The sequence below is a fragment of the Camelus bactrianus genome, chromosome 12 (assembly GCF_048773025.1).
Source record: "Camelus bactrianus isolate YW-2024 breed Bactrian camel chromosome 12, ASM4877302v1, whole genome shotgun sequence".
Lineage (NCBI taxonomy): Eukaryota > Metazoa > Chordata > Mammalia > Artiodactyla > Camelidae > Camelus > Camelus bactrianus.
The window spans coordinates 66,348,649-66,376,385 of record NC_133550.1 but is presented as its reverse complement, the minus strand read 5'-3'; the positions used below and the strand labels follow the sequence as shown (position 1 = coordinate 66,376,385).

The 27,737-nt window shown below is 55.8% G+C and overlaps 1 protein-coding gene and 1 non-coding gene across 11 annotated transcripts in view; one reads left to right on the top strand and one right to left on the bottom strand.

The window, feature by feature from the left end:
- The window catches only part of ARHGAP8 (Rho GTPase activating protein 8), a 53,780-nt gene extending 34,677 nt beyond the window's left edge, over window positions 1-19,103 (bottom strand). For 6 of the 10 annotated variants that reach the window (XR_012510973.1, XM_074375683.1, XM_074375688.1 and 3 more), the window contains exons 1-3: window positions 19,031-19,084; window positions 6,587-6,706; window positions 3,305-3,448 (exon numbers count right to left, since the gene is read on the bottom strand). Coding sequence is in view for 9 of the 10 variants with exons in the window: in XM_074375683.1 (XP_074231784.1) it covers window positions 3,305-3,448; window positions 6,587-6,659 (217 nt within the window). In the remaining variant the exon portion in view is untranslated. Of the gene's footprint in view, window positions 1-3,304; window positions 3,449-6,586; window positions 6,707-18,124; window positions 18,176-19,030 lie in introns of those variants that run through there. The other 4 variants (XM_074375682.1, XM_074375690.1, XM_074375691.1 and 1 more) reach the window with 4 other exon arrangements.
- TRNAG-GCC (transfer RNA glycine (anticodon GCC)) lies at window positions 1,833-1,906 on the top strand. The gene has a single exon. It is a non-coding gene; the product is annotated as a tRNA-Gly (tRNA).
- Window positions 19,104-27,737: the final 8,634 nt, after the last annotated feature.

Here is a 27,737-nt window from a genome sequence, read left to right as displayed (position 1 = left end):
GCCTCAGCAGCCTTCTCTGCTGCCAGGTCACCCACGTTCCCGGGGAGGAGGCCTTCTAACCTCCACAGCCGCCGGGGCCCAGCCTCCTCTGCAGCCCAGAGGAATCCCCGGACACCCAACCCTCCCGCTGATTGCGCAGTCGCTGGGCATTGGCGTCAACGACATCAGTCAAGATGAGTGAACACCCTCGGCTGCCCTCCGCAACACGGGCCAGCGTGTCGAGAACGGGCTTCCACATGATATAATACGGCGGGAAATGAAAACTATCAATAAAACGCAGACTGGACACGGCATCGGTTTAATTCATGACCCTTTTCCTCCCCTGGCTGTTTACAGCACAGCATCGTTCACTGTCTCCGAGGCGGGAGAAGCCCCGTTTATGAATAAAGAAATGATCCCCCGAGCCGCTGCCCTGCCACGCCCGCGTCGATCCATCATCGCTCTGAGAGTGAAGGATGATTAAAATGCGTAATAAAGGCAGCAGCAGCCTCATCGGGACCTACGTGGGGGCTTGTCTGTTTTGGTTTTTGTTGTCAGGTTGCTAACCTTCTTTTGCAGAAGTGAAAGGAGATCTGAAGACTCATTTTGTCTTCATCCTGCAGGGAAGGCCAGCTGGAGTCTGCATGGGCTGCGAGGAAGGCTCTGTCCTCCAGGGGACCAGACCCGGTGTCCCTCTCCCCTGCCACGCGCCTCAGAGATGACATGTCCCACCTCCTCGATCTCTCGGGACCCCCCTGCTCTCCGCAGGCTCATCTCCCCTCTGAGCTCCAGCCCCAGCCCCAGCCCGGAGCTTCAGATGACGACCACTCCTCAAAGTATTTAAATCAACTGTATTTACAGAACACTGCCTTAAGAGTTAAAATTCTACAAAGCTTCCATCTGGCCAAATATACAACCCCTAAAGTAATGAGAGATCCTTCAATACTATTTTCAAGAAGACTCTTTGGTTTCTGGCTGTGGTTTGGACGTTCAGCGCTGGAGGAGGTGACATTTGGGAGAGGAAAATTAGAGGAGCCCCTTCGCGGAGAGGGATGCCTGCTTACCCCTGAAGGGGATCCCAGAGTGGCCTGTGCCACCTCCTGGAGGAGCAGGAAAAAGGGTTCCGTCCCCACATCGCAGACCCACCAGACACAAAGGAGCATGGCTGAGTTGGGATGAGGGGACAACGCTGGACCAGGTGAGGCCTGGGAGGAGGGGTGGAGGGCCAGCCCTCAGGGAGGGAACCCCGGAGCCTGCCCTCACCGGGCGCTCCAACTGGAAAAGCCACGCGCGATTTCAGGGACACTGATTTTTGCTCTGATGATTTTCTCCATCTTTAGCCACTGAGTCACCCAGGTGAGGCCCTTCATTCCCCTTGCTGTCGATCCATGACTACAAAATCCCGTTCGCTGAGTGTGGAGTTGGTCCTGCTGATTTCTTCTCCAGCTATCCACGACCTCTGAGGAGGGCCGGCGTTCTTAAGGATGGCTCGAGGCTCTTAGATGTTCTTTTTAAGACACTTAAACAGCTCAAGAAGTCGGTGTTTGAACGAGTGAGAACTCTAGTCCAAAAGAACCATCCGGAATCCAAAGATTACTGCCCAGCCTCCACCCTCCCAAGGAAACCTGCAGGAGTGCAGACACAGGCTCACGTGTTCAACTGTGACGGTTCTATGCGGTGTCTCTAGAAGGGCCTGAGCACAACCCCACGGCAGCTACAGTCCCTTAACGGTGCTGAAGGACCCACCACAAACCTTGGGGATGCCCACAGCCTCCTGCCAGGAAGGAACCGTGTCCCGCCGGCCCCCACCAGAGCAGCAGGTGGAGGTAAGGCACGTGAAAGAAGAGCCAGGGGGAGGGAAATAGCTCAGTGGTAGAGCGAGTGCTTGCCATGCCCGAGGTCCTGGGTTCAATCCCCAGTACCTCCATAACAGAGAAAAATTATTTAAAAAGAGAAAGAAAAATAAATGAATAAAAGAAGAGCCAGCCCGAGTCACTGCCCAGAGACCCTCGTCTCTTAATTCCACTTTTCCTTTTGCACCCAGGAGCCTCATCTCGTCTACGAGGGCCCGATCCCAGGTGGGACTCAGCAGGTCCTCAGCATAACATCTTAGAGTCTCTCTCAGCTCTAGCCGCTCCCCTCTCGCTGCTGCCACGTTCTTGCTCCCGTGCGTCTCCTTGCCTCCTGCAGCCGCCATCAGCACCCTCCACGCCGAAGGATCCCCCTAAATCAGACCGGATTACGTCGGTCCTGTTCAAGCTTCCCCAGAGCCATCGTGACCAAGTGCAAACTCCCCAGCATAGCGTGCAAGTTGTCGAGAAGGTGGCTCCCCGATACTCAGCCCCCTTCTCAATGAAAGGAAAGAGCCAACGATCAGCTGTTTCTAAGAGACACGCTGCCCACGCAGAGACTAAGACAGGCTGGAAGGGGAAGGATGGAGAGGGCGTATCTACCAACAGCAACACGGAGAAAGCTGACACGGCTGTCGAGACGACTGTAACATCAGACAAATCGGGCAAAGAGGATGAATAAAAGAGTATGACGCACGGAAGGAGGGCCACTCCACAATGACAAAAAGGTCAACAGGTCAGGAAGCCATAAAAACCCTAAGTATATATGCCGCCCCTAAAACAAAGCATCAAAACACAGAACAAAAGTGGGCAGAACCAAAGGGAGAGGTGCGCAAATTCTAATCGTGGGAGCTTTGAACGCTCCCGTCAGTAACTGATGGAAGCAGACACAAAAGTGATGAAGAAGACAGAAGATTTGGACAGCACTATTAACCAACCTAACCTAATTGAAATACACAGAACATTCCGCCCCAAAATGCAGAATATAATATACATTCTTTTTAAGTGCACAAGACAGATCATAGACAAGGCCACTGGTTCCCAGACTTTTAGGTCTCAGAACATGTCAATACTCCTAAAACTCACTGAGGACTTCAAAGAGATTTTAAATAACTTTTTTAATGTGGGTTATTTCTATAGAAATTTACAGTATTAAAAACCTAAAACAGAGAATTTTAAAATATTTAGTTAATTGCTCATTTTAAAAGAATAATAAACCCACTGCACATTAACACAAATAATGAATTTTTTACATCTTATTAAAAGTAACTAGATTTCCTGCTTTCCTGTGGTGAGCACCTGATCTGTGGGTCCACGTCCCTCACATCTGGACCAGTATCCCTCCCCACTACCTAGACATTAAAGGTTTTCTAAAGAGGACATTTGGGGTTACGTGAGGAGCCCGTCTCGTGCCACAGGACCCACGGAAGGCTGGCCCTGTCGGTGTCCTGGGGAACCACCCAGCTGGGACTCACCGGCCACCTGCAGGATGCCGTGTCTGGCCACGTCGTAGAAGGGGTGATTCATGCTCAGAGCAGGGTCCGGGCCAGCCATGGGTGCCACCGGGGTCCTTCTCACCGCGCCCAGTGCCGTGGCCTCCTCCTCATCTCTCTGCAGCTCTACAGCAGACAATGAGGGGGAGAGGAAGTCAGCTGTATTCCCGAGGATGGAGGACAGAGAGGGAGCCTCCTGAGGTCTTTCTAGGACACGCACCTTGTCTCAGCTGTGCACCCACTATGCACCCACCTCTGCTGCTCACCCACTGTGCAGCCACTCAGTGCATAGTACCATGGAGGGAGAAAAATGAGAGCCAAGGACTGGATATTGTCCTCTGCATGGTCAGGGGTGGAACTGAGGCTCAGAGCAGGGAATGACTCCTCAAGGTCGCACTACAAACTGGCAGCAAGGTGTGGCCGTGAACTCAGCTCCCCGGCTCTACATTCCAACGTGGGCCCTTCTTGAGAGATGCTGACACTGGCGGCCCCGTGATGTCCGCATCCCAATCCCCAGAACCTGAGACCAGGGGACCTTCCACGGCAAAAAAGACTCTGCAGATATGATGAAGCACCTGAGATGGGGAGATCAACCCGGAGTATCTGGGTGGGACCAACGTCATCACGAGGGTCTTTGTAAGAAGGAGGAAGGAGGGTCAGCATCCGAGGAGCTGTGAGGACAGGACAGACAGACAGACAGACAGGAAGATGTGGAGCTGCAGGGTGTCGGGGAGCCACAAGCCCAGGCACGTGGAAAAGCCAGGAGACAGCTTCTCCCTGGGAGCCCCCAGGGAGTACGGGCCTCACTACAGACCCGCCCAGTGAAACGCACTTCAGACAGCGTTGTGCCATGACACGAGCTCTGTGGGGCTGTTTCGGGAGCTCTAGGGAACTCATGCAGTTTCTGCCCTCGAGGACCAGCCTTCGTGCGGGGTCAAGAAACAGACACCAGAGGGATGTCAGGTGTGGGGGGCAAACGGAAGATTAAGCAGCCTAAGGGGGACACAGAGTTGGGGGCTGCATCAGGTTTGAGCTGGGGACCTCTAAGCAGAGGCATGAAGGAGGGAGGGAGGGAGCCAGGCGGCTGGAACCTGCCGGAAGGGAATCCGGGTGGAGGGAACGGCGCACAGAGGCCATGAGGTGTCAGCAGGGAGTCCCAGGGACAATCAGAGAAGATGGGTAGGAACCTGTCACCCTGAAGAGCTCCATCCACGGGTTTTCCCAGGATCCCTGGGCAGCTGAGTGGCCTGAAGGCTGCAGGGGGCAGGGGCGAGGGGCTGGCCCATCCCAGGCGGTTGGAGCAGGCTTCCTGGAGGAGCCGAGTCTATACTGAGTGCTCATGATGGACGGGTATAAAATAACAGAGGGGTGAGAGGGTAAGTGGTCCAGAGGGAGGAAAGGGCCCCAGCGGGGGAAGGGTAACAGACAAGCGTGGCCAGAGGGAGAACAGGGGGTACGCAGGCAGGGTGAGGCCTGGGGGTGGGCAGGCCAGACCACAGGGCCACGAAGCTACGGTCACGAGTCCAGGAGGAAGAGCAGGAAGACGGGGGCCGTAAGTGATCATCCTGGTCCGCCTCACACCAGAGACAGAGGGGAGCGTGCGGATCAGGCTGGAGCTGAGCGAGGCCACGTCCTGGGGACCTTCAGGCCGTGCCCCGGAGCTGGGCTGACCCATGTTCACTGAAAGTAGCCCACCTCTAAACCCGCCACATCCTACAGACACAGCCCCATGGAAACCCCCACAAACGCCCCACTTCTGGAAGTATCTTGATAGATGTTTATGACACTGGGGCACGTCGTGGAAAAGTCTGCTTTTCCTCAAAAGGTAGAACGCAGAATTACTACGACCCAGCGAGTCCCCCTTTAGGTGTGCACACAGGGAAAGGAGCACAGATCTTCAGACAAATCCACGTACACACCACGTTCACAGCGGCACCACTCACCAAGCCGAAAAGCAGAACCAGCCCAAGTGTCCATCAATGGATGGATAGATAAACAAAATGTCATCTGCCCAGACACAAAAGACCATAGAATGTACGATTCCATTTATATGAAATCTCCAAAATCGGTAAATCCATAAAGACAGAAAGCAGACTGATGGTTGCCAGGGGCTGGGGGGAGGGAGGGACGGGGAAGAGATGGCTTAACGGGTTTGGGGTTTCCTTCTGGGGTGATGAACATGTTCTGGGACCAGAGAGAGGTGATGGCTGCACAGCATTGTCAGTATCATAAAGACCACTGAACTGTTCGCTCTAAGATGGCTAATTTCATGTTAAATGAATCTCACCTCAATTTAAAAAGAAAAGTAAAAGCTGCTCCAGCACGTGGCAGGGACACCTGTAAAGAGACGACGAGCTGGAACCCTGGACCCCTTAAGGACGGCGGGAGAGGAGGGAAACAAGGACCCCTTCCGGGGACAGGATGGCCCGTGTCTCAGAACTACGTCACTTCCCCTAAAACTGGCACTACCGTCGTGCTGCCAAATCGACCCGAGCGAGAAGCGGTCTGAGGCTGCGTGCTTCTGCGTTAAGGGGCAGAAACTAGAAGGTAAAACTGCGGGTTCTCGGGAGCAAATCAAGCAGCACATGTAAAACCCGTCAGGGTTCCTCATCTGGGTGTCAAATGCTGACGCAGATGGAAAATCACTTATTTCAGCAGGTCCTTAGGTTCTGCCCTGGCTCCTGCAAACCTTGAAATCTGCACTTGAGTGAAATGAATAAGATAGTCTGGCGGCGCTGCACACAAGAACAGAAACAGCGCCTCACCTAAACACGCATATGCACGTGGCCTTAACCAGCTCCGTGAGCTGATGCCACGGAAAGGGGTCTCCCCACGCACCTGGATGACGGGCTCTCCTCCCATCTGGGCCCTGTCCCCAGGGGACCTCGGTATGCTTTCCAGTCACTCAGTCTCAGGCTGCTTATCTGTAAAATGGGGGTCTAGAACCCGGCACCCCAGCAGGGAGCGGGAAGCAGTGAATGAGGGTATTTTCCCATTTGGGCCTCACAGCACCCCAGCAGGATGGCCGTCATCACCCATGGGGGTGCAGGTGAATCTGTATTAAAAATTCTGGAAAGAAAAAAGTCCCTAATAGTTGGCCGTTGAGGGTGGAGGTGGGGATCCAGAGATGGGGTAGAAGGACAGCTTCACAGAGCACCTTCTTAGAGGGGTAGGGTTTTCTGAGCCATATCAATATATTACCTATTAAAAACAAACGCGCCCCAGGGATCTCCCAGGATGGGGCTGGGGGAGGATGCGCGTTACCTATTTCGGCCAGCTCCTCCAAGTCCAGCCGGGACATGCTCTGACGGGGGACAGGGTGGCCTGGGCACACCATCCGGATGCCACCGCCTGAGGATCTGGGCGTGGGGTCCTTCCGACGCCCTGAGGGAGAAGCACACGGAACCCGGGGGGCATTTAACACACAAGTGCACCGGGCTTAAGGAGTAAAGGAGCGCCCTTCATGTGACCTGCTTACTGTTTAATTTTCCTCCTTGACATTAAAAACAAAACACCTACATCTGATTCGCCGAGACTGCAGATCACTCTGGTGTTCGGGGTTCAGCCTGCCCAGCCCTCCCGCACCCTGTCCCCCCAACACGGGAGAACTGCCCCTCGATGAACAACTCACGGTCCAGCTGCACGGTGGCATCAGCCCCATGTTTGGGCCTCTACATGTGACCTCCTCCTCTGCAGGCACTGCCCACCGACCAGGGCACCCACGGGGCTTCCCCTCACCAACCAGCCCCACATCCCAGGAGAGCAGGGTGGAGGGCGGTGGGATCAGGGACACATGGAGTGGGGACAGCACTACAAGGACAGTCTCATTCCTTCCGAGCCACCCACCTCAAAGATACGCATACTCACTCCTGTACCCACTTTACAGATGGGGTGACTGAGGCCAGCAAAGCTCCATCTCAGCTACTCATGGCTGCATAGGGCTGGCAATCACAATCATAGCTAAGAGTTACCACATGGTCATTCTGTGCCTGGATGCTGCTTCAAAACCTGTACACATCTTTACAAAAATCCCCATTAGTAACTGAACAATGGAATATTATTTGTCCACGAAAAGGAAGGAAGTGCTGACACCTGCTGCAACCCAGGCGAGCACTGAAGACATGATGCTTGGTGAAAGAAGCCGCCACAAAAGATCACACGATTCCATTCATATGAAACGATGGCCTCACCCCTCACCTGCCACCCGCTCCGGGCAGGATCCCAGGGCCCCGACAAAGAGCAGGATGGATTTGTGCCTTCAGAAGCGCTCAGGCTGAGACAGGGGCCCAGACATGAAGTGACCAGTGTGAGGAAAGGACTGGGTGTCTACCAGACGCATGTGGAGAATGACAGAGGTAAGGGGCTTGCTGAGGCCACACACGGGCAGAGAAGCCGGTGTCAGGAGACCCCAACAGGCATCAGAGGCACGGCCTCCCCAGTCAGCACTGCTCACACTTGTGCCCAAAGGGACGATGCCACACACACAGGCTCCGGCCAGGGTCCAGGCCTGCGGCCCCACAGGAAGAGGGCTCATGGCTGGACTGAGTGGACACCTCTTGGCCACCGGCATCCTTTCCCCCTCTGCCCGTAACTCACCCACTTTCTCCCTCACACACACACACACACACGTGCAATCTTTCCCTCACCCACATGCACACACGCACACACGCAGCCCTGCGATGGCGAGGGAGGCTCCACCCCCGGGACCTTTGCCTGGCCAATCACAGCACGAAATTCCCTGAGCCACAGGGAACGACTCAGGAGCGATCACACGAACAGCCAGTCCAATCAGAGTGACGTCTAAGACGTCCACAAAGCCACTGAAAGGAGATGCTTTTAAAATTTCTTCTGCTGGACCCAAACCTGAGAGGATGTGAGCCTTGAGCTAGCCAAGGTCACCACATGAACTTGAGGAAAATGAAAACAGAATGGCAGAAGAGAAATGTCCCTAAAACGCTGTGCACCTGGATCCAGCTGTACCTGAGTGTGAAGAGCCAATAAATCCGCTTTTCTCCTTAAGCCAGTTGGGGTTGTAGATGACCTGTCACTTCCACCAGAACTATTTTTTCCTTTGAAAAATCAGTGATACTGAAACACTTGATGAAATCTGCCTCAATATTCTCTTCTCTAAGAGAATGGAATGATCAAGCCCACTATTTTCCTGTTGATGGTGGTACAGGTAAACAAACTGCATTTCTGAAAACGCTCTGGGGGAAATCTGACTCAGAACAGAGCTACAACCGACGCCAGCCCTGGCCCTGCACACGACCCCATCTCTCCACTCCAGGACACAGTAAGAAACGGTAGCACCAGCGCTGACTCAGCAGGGCGCCTGAGGACGCTGCTCTCCCCTGATCCAAGCTTCTCTGTGCCAGGCAGATAACACAGCCTTGTAAGGAACCTGCTCTGCTCCACGTCGCTGTGATTAAGTCCCCCAGACCTCCCTCTACTCCGCAGTTCATTTCTAAACAGCAAAATGGTGTGACAAGCACACTGAAGGACTGAGTTTAAGGGGTTGGGGGGATGTCGCTCATGACCCTGTGTACAACTTTTATTTCTGCACATTTCCCTCCAGTCTTTGTCCGCACGCACCCATATTTTACAGCCACAATCAGACTGCACGTACATGTATGTTTTATAATCAGCTCTGTCTGCTCACCCACCACCACCTCCATCAGCCCAGAGCACCCCAGACCCTGGAATATTCAGCCCAGTGCCTGGGCCACCAGCGGCACGGCCATCGCCATCTGGGATGGGAGTTGGCGTCTCTTGCTGCAAAGAGGAAGATGTGGGGGTCAGGAAAGGAGTGTGGACAACATAGCTGGGTGCTGGACAACATGTGATGTGCTGGTGGCCACCCCGCAGTCAGGCAAGCCCAGCACCACGACTGCAGGACAGCCTGACCTCCGCACCTTCAGATGCATTGCAATATTGCCCAAAAGGTCCGACCCGAATCTAATTAAGCCTCCAGCTCTATTGTTCTAGAGGAAACACCCCAGGGAATCAAAGAACACAAGAAATAACACAATAATGGGGGAAAACAAGCAGAGAAACCCAGAATGAGAGCCATCCTACCAGGCAATTTATTGGCCTGGCCTCTTTAAAAGTTGATGTTATTTTTTAAAAAGGCAGGGGAGGCGTGGGGGTGGGGTGGGGTGGGAGCACTGTTCTAGACTGAATGGAGACGGAGAGACAGAACAAGCAAACGCAGCATGTGACCCTTGATGGAATTCTGGTTGATAAAGGAGCGGCGAAAACATCCCTGGGACAACTGCGGAAGCGTGAACGCGGCCTGAATGGACGATGATATTAAAGGAATTACGGCTCATTTGCTGAGCTGTGGGAATAGTATCAGGTTGTACAGGAGAACGTCTTTATGTTCAAACAGTCGGCAGGGAATGAATGGCGGGGGGTCCGCCACTTCCTTTCCAAGAGTTCAGCTCAGAGAGAGAGAAAGAGACAGAGAAAATCCATAATGAACGGTACCAACTTCCAAACCAAGGCAAAAAGTGTGTTTTCTTACATGTTGCTGTTCTCTGAACAATTTTCATAACAATGGTTGGAGACAGAAGGCGGGAAGGAGGGAGCCACTCTGTAGCCTCCCCATTTATCGGAGAACAAGAGGAAGGCCAGTGAGGTGCAGACAGTGGCTCAGGGTCACACGGTGACACGGCCCCAGGATGCCTCCTATTACTCCGATCCCTTTACAGTCTCTCTCACCTTGGCACAGATACACCTGGGGGTTTTGTGTGTCCCTTCTGACAGCTCTCCACTGTCTAGGGGCCATGTCACCAGTGACCATTTCCAGTTTCAACCAGCCTCCACCCCCTGCTGTGTCCCCCACCCCCACCCCGCCAGCACTCCCTGCAGCCCAGGCCACCTGCTCCCTCAGGTGGGCTCTGCGGCCACTGATAGCTGTGTCGCCTCGCCAAGAGTTGTGCCCTTTGTGCCCTCTCTGAGTTGAGATGGACCAAGAGCCTTGCTGGTTGCTGGTGGAAGACGCTGGGCAGAGCACACGGAGGGAGCCCAGGATGGGGAAGGCAGGGAAAGACGGGCAGAGACCCCCGGAGAGAGGGACCCCAGGGACAGGCAGGCGAGGTCTCAGGAGTCACCTGCACCACCTTCTCCACTTCTCTCTGTGTCTCTCACACACTCGCTCACACTCACACTCACACACACACACACTCTCGTCCTGGCTCCCCTGTGCCTACAGTTCTGGGCCACCACCTCCAGCAAGCGCCCTCACAGACAATTCCAGATCGGCCCCCTAACCACCCACACGTCTCACCCTCACCAGCGACTGGATCTGCCACCACCCCCGCCCACTGCCCCCGTCCCCAACCCCTGCACCCTCTGTGTTCTCCAGAGGCTGCATCTCCTGAGGGCAGGGGAGGCGGACGGGATGGCAGCTGAAGGCCGGCGGGCAGGGCCAGGTGCACACACAGGCTGGGGTTTGCTCCCTGCGGGACGTAGGGCACCGAGCACCAGGCAGGGAGGCCCGGCGCTGCCCCACCGCCCACCTCCTCCGCATCAGGACACAGCACCGTTTTCCACATCCAGCCTTCCCCAAGCCAGGGACCCGGGGGCAGCGGGGTAACACCCAGGCCTGGGACCCTAGAACCTACGCCTGGCAGGGAGCTCCCCTCTATCTGCAGTGAAAGTGAGAAAATAAACTCAATCATCTACACCCACAGCCCTGCACCAGCCCGGGCAGCTGGTCCGCAAGGAGACCAGGCCGGGAGCCCGACGAGCTGCGAACTTGGCGCATGTCTGTCCTCAGTCACTCCAGGCACAGGGGTGCGTGTGAAGACCGCTGCCACCCTTGGGGGGCACTCAGTCCTGTGGGGGACTCACAGCCACCTTGTCATTCCACTGACCCCTCACGACAGGCAGGAGGGGCTCCTGAAGTTTGAAGAAGGTGGGAAGCCATCCTGTCCCCACTCCACCGCAGCTCCCCCCGCCAGCCTTCAGCCCCATGCGCCCCCTTTTGCTGGGCTACCCTGGAAAAGCCTGTTAAAGCTGGACAAAGAGCTTGGAGGTGACCTTCTGAGGACACCAGGGGCCCTGATTGGCCCACCTCCTGAGGGACCCACCCACCCAGGGGAGGGAACATGCCTGGAACATTCTTGCTTACAAGCCTCGCAGGCAGGCGGCCCGACTACCCGGGTAAACAATGGAAGGGCCCAGGCCTCGTCCTCAGCAGAGAGAGAACTCCCACCGCAGAGGGAGGACTCCCACTGCACGGTCCGGCAGCACCGCCCGGGGCCGAGAGTCTCTGAAGCCAAGAGGGCTTTGTTTTCCCTCCAGACTCTTCTTTAACCAGACAGAGTGATTTTTTTCCTCTTTTTGTTCTCTGCAAGCTCAAAACCTTTACTCCATCGCCTATCTCAAACAGCACAGGCAGCACGATTTGTTTTGAAGTTTGTACATTCAGGCCTAAGCGTGTCATCCATAATCTCTACTTTGTTATGGCAACGGATGGCGAGTTAGGGGGTAACTGCTGGGGTGAGCCCTGTGAGCCCCCCACCCCGCAGGCCCATAATCGAGACTCACATGAGGCTCCCCCTTCTGCTCCTGCAGCTCCAGCCACAAAACCTGCCCATCTGAGCCTCTCCCAGACTCCACGCTGCTTCCGCCGCCCCAGGACCTTTGCACAGACTCTTCCCTGTTCTTGTTCTTTCTGCTCCTGTACAGGGTTTTCCTCTAACAACAAACACGTCATCCCAACACCAACTCTCTGATGCCAAGTCCGTGTCCCACAATCTTATTCTTACGTAAACTACCCAGAGTTAGCAGCAGATCCACAAGTTAAGGGCTCAGTCCCATAAGACTGCCCCTGCTACACACACCAGTCCAAGTCCTAGGTCCCCAGCCAGGTGCACTTCTGTCTGAGTTGGCTACAAAGTCGGGGGTTCCCATGACCAGCCCTGCTCTGGTTCAATAATTCGCTAGGATGACTCATAGAACTCACGCACCTCACCTGCTTCCAGAACCTCTCACTGCCCAAAATCTTCCCTCTGGGCGGGGCTCTGTGGCCCAAGTGTGGGGGGCATGGGCACCAAGGAGCCACCAGCATCGTGAGGCCACAACGACAGAGACGTGGACCAGAGCTAGGGCAACGTGACGTCACGCAAGAGAGGTGTCGAATCACCCAACGGCTCTATTTGTAACTCACAGCAAAATGGTTTGTTGCTATAAAAACATACTTGCACGTTACCCAAATAGACCCTCACAGCAATCATCCTAATGTTGTACAAATTATCACCTGCTCACCTCGGGCAAATCAGCACCAGATTTAACTTGAGTGGTGCGGGCGCTGTGCAGGGCGTACAGAGGAAGAGCTCGCTGCTGTATCCGCCCGCCTGGCTCCTGTCTGTGAACAGGGCGTGCGGACAAAGGGCTCTGCGGGCAGGAGGGGCTGGGCTGCCATCCAGGCCTGGCCCCGCACTTTACAAGGAGGGCACCGACGCGAGAGGAGGGCGCCGGCACAGGGTCACACCTGAGGCAGGGGCAGGAACTCTCACTCCTGGCTGAGTAGGGGCCGCCACTGAGCTGGATGCCAGGCTCTCCCAGGTGCACCCCATAAAGAGTAATTCTCACCCTTTTGTCTCAGCCGTTTCACAAATTTATTGATAGAAACCCCTATGACCCACTCTTTAACACAAACACCCCTGGGTCCCCAGTGTTGGCGAGAAGGCGTGTGTAGACCGTTTGGTTTGTCCAGGTACCGGGGCCAGAACCACTGGAACCTGGGCATGACACCCGGGTGAGACACCCAAAGGTGGCAGCAGCAAGGTCCAGGTGAGCTGTGAACTGCTACACGGTTCTGTCAGAGGCCTGCCCACAAGTTCCCTGACACTCTGAAAGGACAAGGGGGTCTGTAAAGAGCTGCTGGGACCACCCACTCGCTTCTGTGGTTCTGGTAGACACCAAGCTCAAGACTCAGGGCCACTCCCCTCCCCAGCATCCCTGTGGCCCTGCCCGTGGTACCCAGGTGCCCCTCTTACCTGCACAGCCCTCCAGCTGCAAGGAGCTGACCCACCCCACCTCCTAGGACCTGCCGATTACCTAAGGGTAAGCCGATCTCCCTTTTCAAAGGTTTATTGGGGAAGTCAAGTTGAACCAATCAGCACCTAGCAATTTTCCTGGCCAATCGGATAGGTTCATTGAGGCCTGTGAGGGACCTGGAAAAGTTTTCCAGAAGATCATTTGCTATCAGGAGATGGCCAATAGAGGAGTTTCTCACCACACAGCTGTGTATAAAGATGTGGCCTAGAATGGCTGTAGCCAATCACTGCCACCCTGAAGAGCCAGCAGCTCACAAAAAACACAGGAAATTGCTAAGCCTTGATCAAGCCATATCTGATCTCCATAGAATCCCCAGACCATTTTGGCTACACGGGCCAATGGGTCCCCTTTGACTTTGGGGCTAGTTCAGAGTTGGGTTTCCTGTTTGTTACAGTCAAAAGTGTTATGATGCCCCCAGATCCCCCACCCACCTCAGGCCGCAGGAACTTCCTCTAGGCTCTGGCAGCCCTCACCAGCCAACATCGCATGTCCATGCATCTCTCTGGACCCATGACTGGGTGTCCCCTGACAACCGGGGCCATTTCTGACACACACTTGAGTCTCAGCTCTCATCCAGGACATGAAAGGAACATGGGGTGCCTGCTGAATAGGAGAACAAGCAGAGCGCAACGACAGCGCCCGGCATTCAAGGCTTTCCCGGCCCGTCTCACCAACACTCTCAGGTCACTCCCAGGCCACTTCCACTCCCACTGGCTCCACTGTCTGCCATCCTAGGCTTCTCTGTCCCAGAAGAGGACACAGTTGTGGCCCCTGCCATGATGTCCATCATCCACACTCAGACCTGTTGGGTGGGGGACCCTGGGCCCTCTCCTCTCCTCCCTAAGGGATATTAAATCCCACGCTCTCCACCCCTACACCCAGATCTCAGGCCCAAACCTCTCCCGGAGTCCTGGACTCGAATATCCCAACTGCCTACTCCACACCTCCCATGACACCCTCTGAGTGCAAGCAGCATCCTGCAGTTCTTGGAATAAAATTCGAACCCCTGCAGACACCTGAAAGACTTTTGTGGCCTGGCCCTGCTGCCCTCAAAAACTTGTCTCATATCACCTCCCCTCCACCCTTGTTCTTTCTGCTCCAGCCACACAGGCCTCAGGGCTGCCCCTCAAACACGCCAAGCTGTTCCCACCTCAGGGCCTTTGCACATGCTGTCTACACTACCTGGAACACATAGCTCCTGCAGGCGGTCAATGATCCATAGATGGTTCCTATTACTAGCATTGGCTCAAGTCCAGTTCAATAATTCAGTCTGAATTCAAATCTACCTTCCACACTGGTCTCCTTGGAAATCAAAGTGGGACCCACAGGGCCCAAAACCCCTCTACCTTCAGATGTCTCTGTATGGAAAGATCTGGTTAGAGCTTAGCTGAGTCAAATAAAGATTTTCCCTCCATGTAGCCAGAGAGAAAAGCACCCCAGGTCCCTGGGGGAAGGTCAGGCCACCCATACCTCCCAGAGCCAGGGACCTGGTTCTGATCCCCTCTGCACCCCACCCAGAAACCCCTCTGTACCTCCACGCTGGCGCCGTGAGCAAACGGCATGGACGAAGAGTCAGAGGAAAAGGTTCCAGCCTGGGTCACCCCTACTCAGGGTACCTCCCTGCTGAGGTCAGTCTGCCCCTCTAAACCCCACTTCCCCGTCTGTGAAATGGGCACAAGCTCTGTCTGGCCAGTGCCTTGAAGAAGATCAGATAAAGTGACAGGTGTGACAGCACACTGAAAGGTCAGGCGCTCCAAGGCTAATGCATCGTAAGAGTCACCAGGGCTGTGGGAGCCAAGGACAGACCACTCCTCAAGAGGCGAGGCATGGTCAGAAGACAGATTAACCTTATTTTTATATTTGATGCAACTGGGAATCTGACTGCCAACTGGGTATTGGCTATTAAGGAATTACTGTTGTTTTAAGTGTGATAATAGTATTGTGGTCACGTGATATAAGGGGAGGCACACTGCAGTGTTTATGGAGAACAAGTATTACAATGATACGGGAGCAGGAGGCGGGGCTGAGTGGGTGGGGGGTGAGCAGGTGGGGGAACGGAATGGGAAGGCGGCGGGGTGCCGGCCAGGCTTGGCTGCAGGGAGGCAGTGGTTGACGCTGGGACGTCCTGCTCACTTCTGAATATCTGAAATTTTCCTTAAAGAAAAAACTTTGAGTAAATCCCCAAAGCCCCCAACCCTAGATGCAAGGTGCTATAACAGCACAGAAGCAAATGCGGTGACCCTGCAGCTTTAGGGGCCCGGGGGGAGCAGAGACCCTCACAGCTGCGGGGGTCTCGGAGGCACCTACAACTTGACAGAGACCACGGCCCAGAGAGGAGGCGCTTTCCAGAAGCCCCACACCTGCCCGGCTGGTTCAAGCCTCCGCCTTCTGCCTTCAGCCACCTGAAATGAAGCTTTTCTGTAGAGGACAAATGGCCCAGCCCAGACAGCCTCCTGCCTGCCAGTGTGTCCCTGGCTTCAGTTCCACGACCGGGTGGGGGAAGGGACGGGGCAGTCCCCAGGAGTTCCTGGACTCCTGACCTGCCAAACCAGTTCCTTTGGATGGACAGTCACCAGTCACGGGCTCTGACTGAAGCAAACTTCTCAAGCCTTACTCTGCCCAGGGGCACTGAAGAGAGAACCACTTGGCCCCAGCCCGGGCAGAACAGGCTACCCACAAGCTCAGTCCTCACCCGTCTCCCCTGGTTGGGGGTGATGGTGGGGGGGGGGATCTAGCACAAACAAATGTAAACACCTGTAAAGATGCCACAGCCTGTTTTAGGCACTTTATGCAAATTAACTCATTTGTTTCTCCCAATAACCCTATGATAGGAGATAACGTTGTTCATATTTTACAGTTGGGGAAACTGAGGCACAGAGTAACTCGGGTCAGCAATTCAAAGTCGCATGGTCAGGATCCTGGCTGGGTCGGGGAGTCAGGCTCCAGTATCAGCTGTTAACCAGCGCACCGCTCGGCCTGCACTGAGCACCCACGTTATTTCCTCTGAGCCTCAGGACCACCTGCTGCTTGCGATGCCTGTCTGAGAGGTGAGACAACAGGGACCTGACTCAGCCAGGTCTCCTGCCTTTCAGGGACCCAGAAACCTGGACAGTGGCCAGGTCCAGCTGCCAGCAGCTCCACAAGCCGCACACGAAGGTGGCTGGGGCAGGACCCGGGAGCATCGTGTTTGCCTGCAGCTGAGCCCCACACGGCATCTCTGAGGCCATCCCTACTCCCACAGTGCCTGGGCCAGAAGGGGACCCTCAAAGGCACGCCTGGAGGCCTCGAAGCTCTGGATGCGTGGGGCACATCTTCTTTGAGCATCAATTTTAATCAAAGAATTGAGGGAAAAGTTGAAAAATTGGTCTGAAAAAAACCTCTAGACATTTCTATATCGACATGCTAACTTCACAGAGATCTGAAGGCAGTCACTGGCAGGCTTGGAATGTCTCCACCCAGGAGGCAGACCTCAGTGCCGGTGGGGAGGGTGTGGACACTGCGGCTCTCCACTCACTGGCCGTGTGACTTCGGAAAGTCACCTAAAGCTCCCTGCCTCAGTTTCCTTATCTGTAAAAGGGGACTGTAACAGTTCCTGCCTCATGAGGATGGCGGGAGTGAGGAACGAGGCAACCAGTTGTGCAGTTGGAGCCTGAGAGCCATTAGCAAAAGTGACCATGACCCTTTGGGGGAAGTACGGCCAAGAAGGTCACTTTACAGGTCAGGAAGCTGAGTCCCCAAGAGAGAAAGTGACCTGCTCAAGTCTCTGACTCTTCCTGCGGCTCTCACCTTCCTGCTGCCTGTTTCCCCATCAGTGAAAGAGGGCAAAATCAGAGAACAGATCTGTACCTTGGGCACCTCCACGGTGGCCTGAGCTCTTGCTGTCCTCTCTTTAACAGAAGCCACCATCTACGGCATGCCCCCCACCAAGTTAGCTGGAACTAGCTTGTCAGGGAGATGCCGTGTGTCTGTGAGATGTTTAGCCAAGTTTCCAGACCTCAAGACATCTCACTGAAGTGCCCATCAACAGATGAGTGGATAAAGATGTGGTTTGTACATACAATGGAATATCACTCAGCCATAAAAAGAACAAAACTTGCTATTTGCAACAACATGGTTGGACCTGGAGGGTATTATTATGCTTAGTGAAGTAAGTTGGACAAAGAAAGACAAATACCGTATGATTTCACTTTTATGTGGAATCTAAAAAATAAATAAATAAATATAACAAAAATCTCACTGAGGTTGCATCTCAATGACTCAAGTCATTGAGTCCAAGTAAATTCCTACCGCTCCTCCTGTCGGGTACTCCACAGGCATTTCCAACCCCACCTCACAGGTGGTTTATCCCCAACCAGCCAACTAAGCCAACCAGCCTGTGTGTGACCTCAACGTGCCACACCTCCTCTGCCTATCTCTCATCCATCCTCCAGCTCAATGGTCGCCTCCTCCAGGAAGCTGTCCCTGATCTCCTATAAGCCCCTAGTTTCCTTCTGTCGCACAAAGGCTAGACTCTGGGTCCTCTGTGGGCAGGGACTGGGGAGGGGGCTGTCCTCAAGGACTAGCTGGGCTCAGGTGGTGCCCCGTGTCCCTCTTCACCCCTTGGCCCCTGCCCTGGTGTTAGTTTGAGAAATAGTCATTGCATTAAAGGAGAAACTCATAAACAAGACCCTAAAACCACCAACAGAGACCGACCAAAGGATATTTACTGCTGAGTCTCATGTTCTGCGTTCTCACCCGGACAAACGTCAACACCACACTTCACGGACAAGCAGCGCCGCGCTCTCTGGAATCCACACAGCCTCTCACACAAAACTTCAAAGTCTGCACCACCAGACAGCCAAGGCCGGGTCCCCACCCTCCCAACTTGGCCAAATAAGGACTCAGGAATTCCTCCCCTCCCACCCTGCTTGCCTCTCCAGGGGCCTGAGCTGCCACTCTTCACACACCTGCCCGGCCCTGGGCAACCCTCAAGCCTGTGCTGTTGACAGTGGCCCCATGCCTGGTTTTGGGAAAAGTGAAAGCAGTCAGGGCCTCTCCCCTAACTAGCGATTCTGGAGGTTGATTAGCCTCCGGATTGAAGTTTTCGGCATATTTGGTCTTGGTGATAAATGGGCCAGCGCCCGCAGCCAGAACCTCTGAGTGAGCGCAGCACCTGCTGTGCCTCAGTTTTCACATCTGTGAAGCGGGACGATGCCTCCCGCCTCCCAGGTTCGGGATGAGGGAGCTGATGTGTCGGCCGGATCGGAGACCCCGAATTAGAGGAGGGAAATGGGCGGCCGGCGAAAGCCTGGGCTGAGACAGCCCACCCGGACCAAACCAAAACGCGAAAACGCGGGAGAAGGGAGGCAGCAGAAAGGGAGGGGACGGGGGTGCAAGGAGGGGGCAGGGAGCAGGGGCAGGGGTAAGGGGGAGAGGAGGGCGGGAGGAGGGAGAGGAGAGCGCTTGGGCAAAATGGGGAGGGGGAGGGGCCGGGCCGGGGCGAGCGCAGGCACTCGGGTCCCCGCCGGTCATCGCACCGCGTCGTCTGACGCCGCGCCCCGCCTCGGCGTGTCCACCTGAGCAATGGGCCCAACCTCAGAACCCGCTCTGCGTTCCCACCCGGGTACAGGCGGGCTCCCTCCCGCGAACCCCAGGCCCTACCTGGCTCCAGCCCCGCCGGCTCCTCACCTGGGCTCCTCTCGGCCCGCGCCTCACCTGGCCCCGCCCCGGACGTGGCTCCCGCGCAGGCCCCGCCCCTCGCCCCGCCCCTCGCCCCGCCCCGCGCGTTACCCCTCCGGAGCTGTTTTCCTGCAGCACCGGCCCCGAATGACCCGGGGTCATTCGGGGCCGGTGCTGCATTTCTGCGCATGTGTGCAGTCACTGCCCCAGCCCTGAGGCCGGGGTCATATAATCAGGAAGGCCCTGGCTGGGGTCCAGTTACCCTTGGAGGTGCCATTGAATGCCCGGAGCCCCAGGCAAGCAGATGGCGGGTCCTCCGATATGGTCACATTCCAATCCTGAGAGCTGCTCAGGAAGTGGGGTTTTAAGGGTGGATTTCCATCAGGCCCCTTGTCTATCGCGCCCCCCTCTCTGGTGCAGCTCTCAGTCTCCCCCCCATCTCCCCAGTTTCTGAAGGACACGTCCCAGGGCTGGGTCTGCACCTCTTCCCTTCTGTAATCACTCCCCAGCCTCCTGCTTTCAATACAGCCTATACCCTGACGGTCCCCAACTAATGTCTCCTGACTCCAGACCCCTGCCTCCGACTGCCCACCTGCTATCTCCACGGGGAGATCTTGGCAGGCAGCTCAAGGTCTGCACTTCAACGTCGGCTCTTCTCCTGGGCTTCCCATGTCCATCTCCACTAGCCCCATCCAAGCCTGCGGGGCCATCCTTGACTCCCCCATTCTCTCACACCCCGTGTGTGGTCCCTCAGTGCTCCGCAAGCCTGATAGCTCTTCCTTCAAAATGTGTCACAGTGCCACCACTTTCTCTACCCGCACTGGCGCACGCGGTCCAGGCCGCCAACATCTCTCGTGGCTCAGTGCAGCAGCCTCCGAAGCCATCTCCTTGCTTCTGCCCTCGCCCCCTTCCATCTGTGTCAACACAGCAGCGAGGGGAATCCTTTCCTGAGATCCTGTCTTGTCCCTGCTCAAGTGCCCCTCCCCCTTCTCCCCCCTGCTCTCGGGGAGAAGGGTGGGGGGGGTGAGAACAGCCCCACAATCCCGGGCTGCCTTACGTGGGAGGTGGTGTGGCTGCTGTCAGCTCTGAGGTCATGTGTGGCAGGCTCTGTGGTCCCTGGTGGCCAGTGTACAGCAGCTAGGACAGTCAGATGTATTGGCCCCTCCCCATTTCTAGAGATGAGGTCTGATTGCACAGGCCAGTCGGTGTAATATCGCTCCACTGCTCCAGCAGCTGGTTCAAGCTCTGGAAGTTACTGGGCCTAAGCCAGTCATGCAGGCCTTCAGGGGGCCGTAGTGAGCCCATAGTCAAGACAGTCAGCTCCACACCAGTTGTGCTAAAGGTGACCATGAAATAAATGAATATGGTTTAGTATGAATGGGGACCAGTGCCTGGTACTAAACATTAGTTGTCACCCTTCTACTTCAGGCCAGCACCAGGAGACTATTGCTCACTGAGGTATCCCCAGGGCCTAGCCCTGTGCCCAGTATTGAGTAGCCACTGTCCCCAGTTAATATGAATGAATGGGAGTGGAGGGTGTAGCTCAGTAATAGAGCGTGTGCTCAGCATGCACGAGGTCCTGGGTTCAATCTCCAGTGTCTCTGTTAAAATAAATAAACCTGATTACCGCCCCCTGAAAAAAACCCCAAAAAACAAAAAATATGAATGTATGAATGACCTCAGTTTCTCCCTATCGTCACCCATGCAGTTGCCTTTTTCTGTGCAAAGAATTTGTAACCATCCTAGCACTTGGGCCTGTTCACCTCACACAGCACCCTTGCAAGTTATTAGTATCTGAACTTTCCTTGATCCCGAAGGACATGGGTGGTGAGAAAGCGGACGGAACTGTCTGACCTCTAAGCCCCGCAGATCTGAGCCCGAGGCTGGATCAGGAAGGGGGCCTATTTCTAGGACAAAACTCATGCCGGTGACTCACACACTGGCTGGGTTTGTCTAGTGCTTTGTGCTGGGTTCTCTTTTCCTTTTCTGGAATGTAAACATCTTTTTTTATTCCCAGTGTAAGATCAGTCTCATGAAAGCCGGACAATTTGCAGGTTTTCTGTTTCAAAAAGTGACTTTGAACAGAAATAAAACAGCCCCCGGTTGGTCTGCGGCTGGCAGCATTAATTTCAAGGTACTACGTACGAGATGTCAGGGGAAGGCCACCCTCCTCGCATTTGTGTTTTGCAAAAATCTCATACAAATTCCATGACCATAGCTTAGTGATATTAAAATAGGTACAAATAAAGCGATAATACAGAAAGATAGTAGGGGAAAAAATTGCAGGTGTATCCCGCCATTCATAATAAAAGGAAAAAAAGTTAAAAAGGAACTGTGAGACCCAGGCCGGCTCCCTTTTAGGGACTTTCTTCTGTTTTTCCCCAAGCACGTCTAATCAGTAACCCACCAGTCAGTCATTTCCTTTTGTTGCTATAACAATAACTCCTTGCATTTCAAGCACTTTGCGGTAGCAAAGCAAGAATAATAATGCAAAATGAAGGAATTACATCTGAATGGTATTATTCCCGGCTTTATTAAATTTGCTCCGTGCAAATGTTTATGAAGTCGGAGAGTTGCTTCTCCCCCAAGCAGCAAATTCCACGTTAATAAGCACTGGGGGATGGGAGCTCGAAGAAAGGAGGAAATAAAGACCCACCCCCACAGCCGATCCCGGCCTTGGGCTTCTCATTTGTTTTCTCCCAAATTAACTCTCCCCACCAACTGCTGGAGCCAAGATTTGGTCTGCTTTGAATTTTATTAAAACCATGAAATCAAGGTTTTCCTGCTAAGCGTGGGCACGGGCAGGAGGGCCACGTTCCCACTCTCTCCCTTGTGGACCCGGACCTGAGACCCAGTGAGGTAAGAGGCTTTCTTGGTGGCTGTGTAGCCAAGCCAGGAACCCCAGCCGCATTTCCTGACGCCCTGGCCTCCTATCCTGTGCGCTGGTCCGTATTTCAGAGCAAGAGCATCTGGTTGCTAGCACTGCCTGCCAGCCGAGTCTAACCCATGTGCACGCTCCACCATGTCTTCTGGGGTTGTCTGGACCTGACTGTCAAAACCCTTTTGACTTGCAACTGAGCAGGTCATGTTCTTGATGCCTTTTTGACATCAAGGTGGAACGTGGTTGTGTCCTCTGACACCCTGCACCTTTCAAATGCCCTTGCTCTATTGGGATTCCCCACCTTCCCAGTCTCTCTGCCCCGGGGGGCCAGACCGCGGGTTTACCCAGAATAAACCCAGGGCCCAGACAGTGACCAGGCTCCGCCACTGTGACCTATACCGTAAGAGAGGAGGCGGCCCTGCAATTTATTATGCAGGAAAGGGCAGCCTAGACGGGCAGCTCAGGCGTGGGGGGAGGCGAGGGAGCTGCAGTGGCTGCAAGGTGAAGTACCTGGGACGGGGGCTGCTGTCGGTGCTGGTGGCAGTTTGAGTGACGGGGACTGTTGCCGGTGATTACGTTCCTGTCCCTCATCCCTGAGAAGAGGCACGGAGGCCTAGGAAGCAGAGTGAAGATTTATTAAGTGTTGGAGAGCATGCTCCCAAGGGGAGAGACGGCAGGCTCAGGGGAGCAGCTGCAGAGTCTCTTCGGCAAGCTGGTTCCACACGGTGTAAAAATGAATGGGCGGAATACTCAGTGGGGAGGGAAGGGCTTGGGGTCCTATTCCCTGATCTCCACCCAGCTCTACCTTCCCGAGGGGAGGAGGGATTTTTGTCCTTATTGAGTCTGGATGGGAAGGGTCATGGCGTTGGTGCCTGACGGGCACTTCTGATCTGCAAGGCTGATTTTATTGAAATGAAGGCATAATGAGCAAAAGTTGCATTCGGACACGGGGGATCCCCACCTTTTCCCATCTTTCTTTATTGGCCTCCAGACCACTTGTCACCCCCAAAATGCGTGATTTCGTATCAGTCCAGAGGTTCCCACTTTTCTCTGTCTGCCCAAAGGATCCCTGTTGTTCACAAGATGTAGGGGGCCTGGGGAGGGACAGGGGACTGAGCCCACCCACAGGCAATGCCAGGGACAAGGGGCTGGCTAACCAGGCTGGGGCAGGGTTGGCAGACAGCAAGCGGCCCCAGAAGTTCCCCCAGATGCTGAGTGAGGCCCGGGGGACGGACAGCCCCCTAACACCAGCACCCAGGATGGATCCCCAGCACTGAGGAAGCCCCTTGGGGTGCTGGGAAGGAAGTGGGGACCCTGGGGCATGGAGAGACATTCTCTGATAGCTGTTCAGGGGCAGGCGGCAGTCCAAGGACTGAGGACAGACGTAGGGACATGCCAAAGGTGAGCCCTGCAGTGCTTCGAGGACACACCAGCTACTGCCGGTATGTCCCCCACCCCCACCCCCACGTGTAACCTGCGTTTGTACCATTTCCCATCCAAGAATGAAGCCACAGAGCACATCAGTGCCATCTGGAGCTGAAGTCTGGGTCAGAGAAAGGAAATCGTAGCTGAGAGGAGGGGACGGGGGGGAGTTAAGAATATTACATGATTTTGGTTTATCTTTTTCAAGGGAAAAAAACGTAAGCTACATCCAGCCTGATCTTTCTTCTGAAAGGCTCCTCTGAGATTCAGTTCATCCAGCAGACACCTGCGGGCACCCTCTGAGTACAGGTCCCAGCCACGAGTCCCAGGTACCCCGGCCCCCGGATGCTCTCAGGCCAGAGGGCCAACAGCGGTCAGAGTGAAGCTCAGAACGAGAGTCCTGCTGTCAGACAGGGCTGAGACAGAGTCCAGCTTCACCACTCACAGCGGCGGGGCCTCAGTCTTGTCATCTGTGAAATAGGACTGATGGTAGCAGCTAGCCCTGGGGAGAAGGGGTTAGAGGAGGTGACGAAGGGGGAATCTGTGGCCAGGTGCTGGCCCGGAGCAACAGCAGGCCGGTACCGGTGGGGCAGGAAAAAGCTGTTTATAATTCCTTGCTCCGTCCCAGAAGTGACCTCTCACACACAGTTCTCTTGCCTTCGAAAGCAGGTGGAGCCTGGTAGTTGAAAGGGCTTTTGTTTGTTAAGAAGGATATGATAGCCTCTTCCAGGCCTGGATATGAAAGTTTAAGACCAAAGGGACAGAGCTGGACTTTTCTGCAAAAAAAGACGCTGAGGGGGTGGGGGCCCTGGATGGCTTTAGGGGCACTGCTGTCAGGAGACAGAGACAGAGAGAATTCTCTCTGCGTGGACGAAGCGTGATCTCGAGGGGGTTACCGGTGTCTAATGAGAGTGACAAGGATGTTTGCTGGGTGAGGGAAGGCGAAGCCCTCACCAGCAGGGCCCCCCAAGGATGGCCCGTTGACCCCCACTGCCAGCTGGCGCACTGGCCATTCATGGAGAATGTGAGGCAGGGACTGCTCCGGCTTTGGGTCCTAAGCTGCGGTCACCCGCTGTCCCTGTCCTGTGTCCTCTTCCAGGAGGGAAGTCTCATTTAACCCTCCTGTCTCCTGGACCCCAAGGGTGCCATGGGAACCTGACAGGCCCTCGGTTCAGAGGGGCGGGGGTCAGGACAGCATGGCTGAGTCTCCCTGCAGGGAAACCAGGGAGCACTTTGCAGTCAGGGGACCCTGAGTGAGTGTTTGCCAGGCAGCCGGGTGGTCGGGAGAACCTTCAAGGATCGGCGGGAGCAGGTACAAAGCAGCAAAGGGCCTCTGGGAGGTGAGCTGTGTGCCATGTGCACACGTGTGTGGGTGTGCATGCATGTGCATGGTGTGTAGGGGGAGCCAGGTAGGGGAGGCCAACAGGCCCTCCCTGAGAAGGGCCTTCCATCCAGGCTGCAGAGCGCGCCCTGGCCCCCGAGGCAGGGGCAGTGGGAGGGGAGCTCTTGCCTGCAGTGCTGACCCGCGGGAGGAGCCAGGTGTGGAGCTGGGAGCCGCGGACGCCGTTGTAGTGACTGGGGAGAGAGGCAGCCTAGGCGGGCGGGGGTGGTGGGCACAGGCAGGAGGGTGAGGAGGCCTCCGGGGACACTGAACTGGCTGAGTCCCAGCTCCTCCGGTGGGAGGAGGAGGCAGCCAGCAGCCCCACCAATGGGACCACACAGTGCCTGGAACAACTGGCCAGCAGACACTATAGGGCTTACGTGACCCCAGGGGAGGGGAGTCTGGAGTCCCTCCTGCCCCTAGAGGTGGGTGGGCTGCGGGGTCTGGACTGCAGCTCCTCAGATTCTCTGAGCTGCCCGCGGATAAGATCCCAGCTCTGTGCTCACGCCCTGACCTTGGAGTGAGGGTCAGCCGTCCTCGGATGAAGACCAGCCCGCGGGGTGAGCAGCCCTCGGCCAGGTACCAGCAGAGGCGGGGGATGTGAGTTTCACCACGAGCACCCCCACTGCAGGCGGCTGGACGGACGGGCAGGTGAGCCACCATCTGCTTTTTGGTGTGTTTTGCCTGCAGTGCTGTTGACTGACTAGCCTGCGGGACTTTCCGTCCAGACAACCCTTGGAGCAGCCGCCCCGGAACCCAAGCGTAGCCAGTGTGTGGAGCAGGTCACAGCCCGCGGACCCCCGGGTGTGGCCGGGATGCAGATCCAGCAGCAGCAGGTGCGGGCCAGCCGGAGACTCTGCATTTGAGAGGTGAGGGGGTGAGAGGTCACCCTGGAAAATCTACAACAAATAAAACAACAAAAGACAAAAACAGTGAGCCGGTCCTTGGAACCCCAGCCCTGGAGATGCGGATGCAACGTTCCACTGAGGATTCCCCGGCTGAAGCCCAGGCCACACCAACGCTTAGTTAACCAATAGCCAACACGTGCTGGCACTGGCCTGTGGCCCAGGACTTGGGGGGAGTGGGGCGGGTGAGCCTCCTGGCCGCACGGGGCTGCCTTCTGGCTGGGGAGACAAGCTAACGACAAACTCATTTCTCTTGGGGGGATGTCTCCCCTGAGCTCATGAAGCTAAAACCCCTGGGCTCCTCTTGCTCCAGTCACTCCACGGCCCCGGCCCCCCGTGTTCAGATGTAAATTTGCAGATGGAGGAGTTTCTCCAGTCTCTTTCCACTCTGCCCTTAAAGCAAACTGCGCTGTATGCGATTCTGACCCCACGATCCCTGTTTCCACCCCTGGATTTCAGAGTGACAAGTGCTGTGAAGCGATTAGGTGCGGAATCAGGAGGTGGGGTGTAGGGTGGGGAGAGAAGACCATGCCTTGGGGGTGGAAGGCAGGCAGGCTGGTGGGGCAGACATAGGGCCATAGGTTGGCGTTGGCCACAGCTAGCTTGGGGCTTGGCCTGAGCTCCCTGGCGGCCAAAGGAAGACATGGTCAGTGATGTGACCATCACTGTAAGGTTTGGTTCTTGGAGGAACACCTGGGTTTCATCTTCCACCAAGGCCAATATGGCTGTATGTGAAAGCTTCTGTGGACCAGGAGACCAGGAGTAGCTGGTCTTCTATCTTAATTTGTGTGTTTCCTAGTCCTGATTTTTCACTTATGATTTACCAATTTTAACGTTTTGATGTAGATCACCTCAAACATTTTTCAGACAAGGTTGGGTATAACACATGGACATGCTCGGCCCACCTCTGGGGAGCAGGGGCAGCCCCAGCTAGAAGCCCCAAATGAGTGTCCAGAGCTGCTGTGGGACCTGGGCTCAGCACCCACCCTCCCTGGGCTGCAGTCTCCCCATGGCAGGCGAGGCACAGCTGGCTGGTGTCTGGGGCCTCCTTTCGCCCCAGGGTGGAGGGATTTGTCAGAGCTCAGGGGCCCTGTGGACAATGGTCACACCTGGTCCTGGGCCTATGTACCAGCAGGTGCCACCAGAGTCCCCAGGGATCAGGCCAGGCCCAGCAGCCCACGGGGGCCTGGGATGCTCAGACCTTCATAATGGAGCCCCAATATCTGAAGGTGAGGGCAGAACAGGGCCCAGCCCCTCGGTGCAGGCAGAGCCCAGCTAGCCAGGTCCCCGCCACAACTTCCACCCTTTGCCTGGTCCTTCTGCCTTGAGGGGACCCTGCTGATAATGCTCCCCACCTCCCCCGTCACCCTCTCAGTGTGAGCTGGCCCCAGGCCTCCCCGGGTTCCATAAGGGAGCAGGGGAACGGGGGGCAGGTCAGGGATCTCAGCCCCACCAGCCCAGCTGAGTGGCAGCATTCTTGTTGATTCTCAGACCAGGGACAGGCTTCTGGCTCTGTCCCCACCCCCCAAACCTGGTTCCTCTGAGGCTGGGGTTACTTCTCTCCAGGACACTGTTCCAGGGCACCTTCTGAACGCTGAGTGCTCGTGAGGCCCTGTGCAGTCGGTATGTTTCCCCATCACAGACCACAGGGCTGAGCTCCCACCCTGCCGCCCCCACACCCCACCCCGGGCTGGAGCCGGGGCTCCTGGCCCATTCCTCCCACGAGACAGGAGAACCTCATCCACGCAGACAAATCGCCCTGCAGAGCACTGGGGGCTGATGCTTCCCACCGGGCGTCCACCTCCCTCCCCCGACCACCTGGCTCCAGCACCCTGTCACACTGCTCACCTGCCCTGGGTCTGTCCTTTACTGCTCAGAGGGCGCCCCCTCCCCACCTCCAACAGAAAATTAACTCCACGAGAGGGGAGCACTTTGAAGGGGGTCTGGGGTCCCCCACCTAGCCCAGAAGGCTCCTGCCAGAGGCCCAGAGCTGGCCCTGGGAACCTGCCCCCTCTGGGGGAGGGGAGGGGAGTCCCCCGTGAGGGTGAGGACCCTGGGAAGATGTCCTTGGGGCCTGGCATCGCAGACACAGCTCGGGGG